This window comes from Thalassophryne amazonica, unplaced genomic scaffold (assembly GCF_902500255.1).
Source record: "Thalassophryne amazonica unplaced genomic scaffold, fThaAma1.1, whole genome shotgun sequence".
Classification (NCBI taxonomy): Eukaryota; Metazoa; Chordata; class Actinopteri; order Batrachoidiformes; family Batrachoididae; genus Thalassophryne; species Thalassophryne amazonica.
The window spans coordinates 25,647-34,242 of NW_022986451.1; the positions used below are offsets into that span (position 1 = coordinate 25,647).

An 8,596-nucleotide genomic window follows, 5' to 3' on the forward strand; every position below is an offset into this window, starting at 1 on the left:
TCCTCTAGGCTGGACTATTGTAATTCATTATTATCAGGTTGTCCTAAAAGTTCCCTGAAAAGCCTTCAGTTAATTCAAAATGCTGCAGCTAGAGTACTGACGGGGACTAGAAGGAGAGAGCATATCTCACCCATATTGGCCTCTCTTCATTGGCTTCCTGTTAATTCTAGAATAGAATTTAAACTTCTTCTTCTTACTTATAAGGTTTTGAATAATCAGGTCCCATCTTATCTTAGGGACCTCATAGTACCATATCACCCCAATAGAGCGCTTCGCTCTCAGACTGCAGGCTTACTTGTAGTTCCTAGGGTTTGTAAGAGTAGAATGGGAGGCAGAGCCTTCAGCTTTCAGGCTCCTCTCCTCTGGAACCAGCTCCCAATTCAGATCAGGGAGACAGACACCCTCTCTACTTTTAAGATTAGGCTTAAAACTTTCCTTTTTGCTAAAGCTTATAGTTAGGGCTGGATCAGGTGACCCTGAACCATCCCTTAGTTATGCTGCTATAGACTTAGACTGCTGGGGGGTTCCCATGATGCACTGAGTGTTTCTTTCTCTTTTTGCTCTGTATGCACCACTCTGCATTTAATCATTAGTGATTGATCTCTGCTCTCTTCCACAGCATGTCTTTTTCCTGATTCTTTCCCTCAGCCCCAACCAGTCCCAGCAGAAGACTGCCCCTCCCTGAGCCTCGTTCTGCTGGAGGTTTCTTCCTGTTAAAAGGGAGTTTTTCCTTCCCACTGTCGCCAAGTGCTTGCTCACAGGGGGTTGTTTTGACCGTTGGGGTTTTTACGTAATTATTGTATGGCTTTTGCCTTACAGTATAAAGCACCTTGGGGCAACTGTTTGTTGTGATTTGGCGCTATATAAATAAAATTGATTGATTGATTGATTGATCATAGTACAGAAACAGCATTAGTGAAGGTTACAAATGATCTTCTTATGGCCTCAGACAGTGGACTCATCTCTGTGCTTGTTCTGTTAGACCTCAGTGCAGCTTTTGATACTGTTGACCATAAAAATTTTATTACAGAGATTAGAGCATGACATAGGTATTAAAGGCACTGCGCTGCGGTGGTTTGAATCATATTTATCTAATAGATTACAATTTGTTCATGTAAATGGGGAGTCTTCTTCATGGACTAAGGTTAATTATGGAGTTCCACAAGGTTCTGTGCTCGGACCGATTTTATTCACTTTTTACATGCTTCCCTTAGGCATTATTATTAGACAGCATTGCTTAAATTTTCATTGTTACGCAGATGATACCCAGCTTTATCTATCCATGAAGCCAGAGGACACACACCAATTAGTTAAACTGCAGGAATGTCTTACAGACATAAAGACATGGATGACCTCTAATTTCCTGCTTTTAAATTCAGATAAAACTGAAGTTATTGTACTTGGCCCCACAAATCTTAGAAACATGGTGTCTAACCAGATCCTTACTCTGGATGGCATTTCCCTGACCTCTAGTAATACTGTGAGAAATCTTGGAGTCATTTTTGATCAGGATATGTCATTCAATGCGCATATAATCATTCGTGATTGATCTCTGCTCTCTTCCACAGCATGTCTTTTTCCTGGTTCTCTCCCTCAGCCCCAACCAGTCCCAGCAGAAGACTGCCCCTCCCTGAGCCTGGTTCTGCTGGAGGTTTATTCCTGTTAAAAGGGAGTTTTTCCTTCCCACTGTCGCCAAGTGCTTGCTCACAGGGGGTCGTTTTGACCTTTGGGGTTTTTCCGTAATTATTGTATGGCCTTGCCTTACAATATAAAGCGCCTTGGGGCAACTGTTTGTTGTGATTTGGCGCTATATAAATAAAATTGATTTGATTTGATTTGATTTATTGTGCGTAACAGCACACCGTTAAGTTCTGTCACGTTGTGAACAAGGTGAATTGTCTCCACACACACACCCATATTCATCCAACCAAATTCAGATCGCTCCAGTTTTTCAGAAGAACTTTGTGACTGCATGCGTAGTTGGGCTCTGTGCCATGGAGTGGCGCAGAGAGGAGGAGGACAGAGCCAGATGTGTGGCTTCATGCGGCTCTCGTCTCGCGCATTTTTCCAAACATCAGGCACATGCAGCAGGTGAAACACCTGCAGGAGTGTCCTGAGGAGCTTCAGCAGGAACTGTGGAACAACATTTGGAGCCAAGTTTAATTGTGCGCATGTGACAGAAAACTGATTTGTCATGGCGCGCAGTGAAATGTGATGCCACGTTACAAGTCGTGTCAAAACCTGACAGTTTCTGTGTCACTTCGTAATAACGCGTGACAGTTTGGGCTCCAAGAACCATCACAGGAACCACTATGAACGTTGTCACGTTCTATTAAGGATCACTACTCATCAAGACGGATCAATACGCTCAGTTGCGACCTCCACGACGTGAGACGAAATGAGGGTGGTGTGTGACATTCGTGGAAGATTTTTTTGACAGGCAAAAACATGCTCCACGAATATCAAGAATATCACGCACCAACACGCACTATTAAGAAACCTATTCAGATGCGTTAAGTCACATTAAGAATGTCAGGAATGTGTCACGAATGACAGAAAAATGGCATTCGTAACGTGTCTTGGTTATGTGTAAACGCACCTTTAGAAGTGAACATACAGTTCTTCAATGTTGTTTTTATTTGCCTTCTAGTGACATCACAAAGCAGGTAGCTTACTAGTATAGTCGGTGGGCTGCCAGAATGGAGACCTGGGCTTGATCCTGGTCACACTACTTGGTCTGTGTGCTTGGACAACATATTCTTCATCTGCATTGTCCCGGTCCATTCAGCTGTGAATGGGTACCAGCTGTGGCTGGAGAAGTAACCTGTGATGGACTGTAGTCCCATCCAGGGAGAGTCTAGGGGATATGCACCAGTGGACCTCAGACCCTACATAAGACTTTTTCTAGTGGCATTCTGACTGACTGTATGATACAACATTGTTGTTTTTCCTCCAACTAAGGGAATCCAGCACACACCAGCTCTAGATGATACTATTTTCCGTGTTGTGTGTTAGGGTTAGGGTTCTGGTTCCTAAGAAGAATGAAATTTTCAGCTTCTGCATCATTTTAGTTTGGGTCAAAATATGCCAAAAATGTGTAATATTAGGGGTTTTGAACCAGTTCAAATTCAGTTCTTTCTGGGTGGAAATGTGTTATGTGCATCTGATGCAGAAATACAAAACTAGAGACATTCATCACAAAATGCCCTGCGCGCAGTATTATTTTCCATGCAAAGTGCAGTAATATGTACTTGTATGGGGTGGGTATTTGGTTGAAGCCTTATGTGTTTGATGTAAACTGGGATATACAATGAAAAAATTGGAGATTGGCATAATATTTATTTAGAGGATGTGACAAACAGTGACCATAAAAAGTCAGTCACGGTTGCCAGCCTTAAAAAAAAATGCAACCACTGGTGACCTTGAAACGGAGCTCAAGGTCACCAGCCTTTGAACCCATGCAAAGTACTCCTCCAAGGCATGTACTCACCAAATATGAAGTTTCTACGAGCAAAAGGTGCCGAGCTACGTTGTGGCAAAGGATTTGACAGTTGTGAACACTGGTGACCTTGAAAAGTAGGTCAAGCTCACTGGGTTAGGGTTAGAGAAAGGGTTAGGGTTAGCTCTGCAATAGGTGCGGAGCTACGTTGTGACGAACAAATTGCGGCCGGACAGACGAACAGACAGAAGGATGGACGGATGCTATATGCCCAACACTTATTATGCACTGCATAATAAGTGTTGGAAAAGTTCTTGTGATTTATTATTTTTCATTATTATCATGATGGGAGAATGTGATGTTTTCTTTTAATTGATATCATGTATGCTGAATATATATTGTGCTAAATTTACGTTGAACTGTGACCATTTGAGAAAAATACATTTGTCTTGGCCGACCTTGGGGTAGATAAGTCTGGCAGCTGTATTGGAGACGTGGGGGGGGGGGTTATGACTGGCGAAATTGTTGCTAGGAAACCCCCCCCCCATGATCCAGGCTGGATATATTCTGAGGTTTTGCTAATGTGCTTCAGTGATGGCACGTCCGCAGTAATAAAGACTTCAAATTGAAGCAAGACGTCTGTTGTCCTCTTCCGCAAGTTGGGGCGGTTATTGTTATTGTTATTATTTATTATTATTATTATTACTTATATTATTATTTTTCTGACAACAAGTCACTCTGCAGACATACATTTTGTTTTCTGATGAAGTAACATCTCTTTTTCTTTATATCCAAAGATGAATCTCAGTTGTTGTTTCGCTCCCATATCACTATGGAGGACTTGGAGCGAGAGGACTTCAAGATTCATGATCCTGCAGTGGCATGGTTGAACGGTAAGATTTCTATATTTCAGAAAACTATTTGTCTTTCTTGAAACTGGGCCACCAGTTTGCAGCTCTATCACCTGTCACTGCCTCTGGGCATTTAAGATGTCATTGCTGTTACATGGCGAGACCCTATTTTAATCTTAATCTTTTCAGAAAACGAAGTGGCACTTCGCACCAGAGAGGGACACGTTCTGTCGTACAACCTCAACAGCAACATCACCACCACACTTCTGGACAACAGCTCCCTGGTGAGTTACAGAGACGAGAGGACAGACCGCAGTGCTGTCGTCTGGACAGATTGGTCAGGACAGATGTTTCTAGAACATGAGTGAACCACGATTACATCTCCAACTGATGAACTACAAGAAAGAAACACCAGAGTGGTGGTGTCAGCCCATTTCTCCCCCCAACTCACAACATGTGCCTTCAAAGAGATTTTCTAAACATAGGCATGATTTTGACGACCGCCTCTGCATGACACTGACAGACTTATGTGGGTCATCGCCGAGGAGCTCATGCAGGATTGTGTTGTCAGCTTTGGGAAGACAGGCTGTTGGCGTGTTGTCTCTGCTGCCGTAGTTGTTCCAGATATATTCTTGCGGGAATACTAAGGTGCACGTGGGGTTTCCCAAAATAAATAACTCGCTAAGCCCATTTTAAAGCCCAAAGATATGCAGGTTAGGTGAATTGAAAACTTTAAACTAATGTAATTTATTTCATTTATATAGCGCCAAATCACAGGGTTAGGGTTAGGGAACACAGGCGACAGCGGTAAGGAAAAACTGCCTCTGATGATTTGAGGAAGAAACTTCGAGCAGACCCCAGACTCAAAGGGGTGACCCTCTGCTTGGGCCATGCTACCGACACACTTGACAATACAAATATACAGGAAAGTTTGAGAGTCCATGCTGGTGTCCACGACACTAGGCTTGCAAAAGAACACACCACTCAAACAGAGAGAGAGAGAAAAACAAAATCAGGCAGGGCAGAAAGACTAGAAATTGTCTGTAGGTGTGTGTGTGGGTGTGAATCTGTTTGTTTCTCTATATGTGGCCCAGGACAGACTGCTGGGACAGGCTCCAGCCCCCTGCGAACCACTTCCAGTTGCTTCCTGTTACGTTATTATGATGCAGGAATGTCTGCATCAGATGCGCGCAGCAGGGGGCAGAGAGGAGGTGAGGATGCAGCCTGCAGGTTCTCTGCACAGAGGAGTCAGAGTGCACAGTTTGGCTGCAGACAGACTGTGCACTCTGACTTCTCTTCCAGTTTATATTTGTTCTTGTGCTGAGCTGCAGGGCTGCGCTCTGAGTTCTGTTATAGTTTATCTTTCCTCCTTTGACTGCGAGATGCGTGCGCACATGCGCACAAACTATCTGTGAGCAAATGTGGAGATGTCTGGAGTTCGACTTGATGTTGACATGTCCTGTCTCTGACAATCAGTCTGTGAGCAGGACTTATGTCCTTTTTTGTCCTTTTTTTAACACAGTGATGAGAGAGTTTGAGGAGAGAGCAAGGAACTAACTGCCTGCAGCCAGACAGGTTTTTTTTTCTTTCTTTTAATTGTTCACATGTGCCCGTGTAATTTTTGGCATCTGATTTGCTTCATCCTTTGCCTTTGCGCTCCTCACGCTGTTGTGGCGCTGAGCTGCATCGTCTCGGCACTGAGTTGCTTTCACGTGGTGCCGTCATGATGACACACGACGCAACTGGGAGCAACTGGGAGCAGCCCGGTGTGAAAGGGGCTTTAGATAGTTGAAGATGTGTGTGTGTGTGTGTGTGTGTGTGTGTGTGTGTGTGTGTGTGTGTGTGTGTGTGTGTGTGTGTGTGTGTGTGTGTGTGTGTGTGTGTGTGTGTGTGTGTGTGTGTGTGAAGCAGCTTAAGTAAAATTGCTGATGAGGTATTGTCTTTTTCTTCCCCCAATAGGACCTGAGTGCTACGAAGTTCCAAGTGTCTGTGGACAAAAGGTTTGTCCTCTTGGCGTATAATATTCAACCGGTAAGTTTTGTCTGAATATAAGTGACAACCACATTTATTCTAAACTATTCCACATAAGAAAGTCAAGCTTTTTTTTTCCCCCCTCCGTTCATAAAAGGCCTATAGGGTCATAAATTATCCACAAGTATCACAGACAGCCTGTTCACATATCTTGAAAGCCACAAATGGATGTGAGCCAGTGGTGGCTTGCATCCTAATCAGAAGCCTGAAGAAACAGAGAGAAGGAGAATGAGAGGGAGACGGCGGCGTGTGCAGCAGCTGCTGCTGCAGCAATCTGTAGCTCGACAACACTGCCAGCCAAGTGACTGGAGGTAGCATATGGGGAGTTGCATATTTAAACTGGCTGATGGGGAAAGGTGCAGTGGGATGGAGGGGGTGGGTTGAGGCAACCTTTGAGTAAGTGATCGACTTGAAGTGGCTGCTAGAAAAGAGGAGGGGAGATCGAGAAGATGAAAAGGTAACGCTGGAGCTGGTAATGAAATTTCCCCACTGCTTCGCTGGGGAATTTTAATGAGAAACTGATGAGAATCACAATTGCAGGTGGCTCTCGTTGGATGGGTTTTGTCTCTCAGATCATCCCCCTTTGCATTAGCCTAGGGATGGGACAACTAGTCGTAATAGTCAACTATAGCTACCTAACAGAGTCGACTAGTTGAAAGCCATTTATTAAGTTCATTTAACCTTTAAAGGAATAGACGTGCTGGAGCTGCCACCGCTCCGTTCACTCAGTGAAGAAAGTGTGTGAACCTTGTCAGGTGAATTAATCCGCTCAAACGGGTCGTCTATGCCTAGAAAATGAATGCAGGTATTGTCTTCATGCTAAAGCTGTTTTGTTGTATTTGTGATTTTGTGCTTATATTTGTTAAAATAAATGTCACATTTGAGTTTGACCACAAAGATTTAAAACTGGCTTAATTCATTCAATGTAAAATGTAGTTGCCGACTAGTCGGTGACTAATGGTACCCGACTAGTTAACTAATGATTTTCATTCGTTGACTCCTTTCTTAAAGATCATGCAGTGAGAACAGAACAGAAGAATCAAAGCCCTCAGCACATTTTGATTAAAACTTCAAAAACACATTTTGCTGTTCTTTACATTTCTCTCCCTCTGTCTGTCTCTGTCTCTCTTTCTCCCTCTGTCTCTGTCTGTCTCTCTCTGTCTCTGTTTCTGTCTATTCACCATGTTTTTGCGCAGTGTAATCGCTTGGGAGGGCTGTTTGGGTTGCTGGGGAAGTGGTTTCGCGGGTTGGGGTTGCCGTTCACTATGGAATTGTTTATTTTTTGTCCGAAATATCGCACACACTCCAGGGGTTTGCATGTGTTGATTAACCTGCTTTGTGGACTTGCCAAGTTGGCCATCTGGAAGACTCGGAAAAACTGTGTTTTGGCTCTGGGGTCGGTGGACCCTGAGCTTATGCTGAAGGGACTCTTGGCGGCCCGGATTAGGGTGGACTTCCAGTTTTATGCTCTGACTGATAACATGGACACCTTTCGGACAATGTGGTGTAGGAATGATGTTCTTTCGTCTGTACGGACTGGGAGCTTGGTGCTTCATTTCTGATGCCTGCGAGAGGAAAAAACAAACAAACACAGAAGCCCATGTCACCAATGTAAATGATGTACTTCACTTGTTGTGAATAAAGGTGTTTTAAATCTCACAATCTCTCTGTCTTTCTCTCTCTCTCTCTCTCTCTCTCTGTTTCTTTCTCTCTGTCTCTCTCTCTCTCTGTTTCTTTCTCTCTGTTTCTTTCTCTCTGTCTCTCTCTCTCTGTTTCTCTCTCTCTCTCTCTCTCTCTTTCTCCCTCTGTCTCTCTCTGTTTCTTGTGTCTCTCTCTGTTTCTTTCTCTCTGTCTCTCTCTCTCTCTCTGTGTCTCTCTGTCTCTCTCTCTCTCTCTCTCTCTCTCTCTCTTTCTCTCTCTGTCTCTCTGTCTCTTTCTCTTTCTCCCTCTGTCTCTCTCTCTCTGTCTCTCTCTCTCTGTCTTTCTCTCTCTGTCTCTCTCTCTGTCTCTCTCTCTCTGTTTCTTTCTCTCTGTTTCTTTCTCTCTGTCTCTCTCTCTCTGTTTTCTCTCTCTCTCTCTCTCTCTCTCTCTTTCTCCCTCTGTCTCTCTCTCTGTTCTTGTGTCTCTCTGTCTTTCTCTCTTCTCTCTCTCTCTCTCTCTCTGTCTCTCTGTCTCTCTGTCTCTCTCTCTCTCTCTCTCTTTCTTTCTCTCTCTGTCTCTCTCTGTCTCTCTGTCTCTTCTCTCTCTCTCTCTCTCTCTCTCTCTCTCTCTCTCT

The 8,596-nt window shown here is 44.0% G+C and overlaps 1 protein-coding gene across 1 annotated transcript; it reads left to right on the plus strand.

Moving 5' to 3' along the window:
• Positions 1-4,241: 4,241 nt before the first annotated feature.
• LOC117506219 (inactive dipeptidyl peptidase 10-like) lies at positions 4,242-6,392 on the plus strand. The gene is made up of 3 exons (XM_034165717.1): positions 4,242-4,332; positions 4,480-4,574; positions 6,250-6,392. The coding sequence occupies exons 1-3, from the start codon at positions 4,272-4,274 to the stop codon at positions 6,334-6,336; spliced, it is 243 nt and encodes an 80-aa protein (XP_034021608.1). The 5' UTR covers positions 4,242-4,271; the 3' UTR covers positions 6,337-6,392.
• The last annotated feature ends 2,204 nt before the right edge of the window (positions 6,393-8,596 follow it).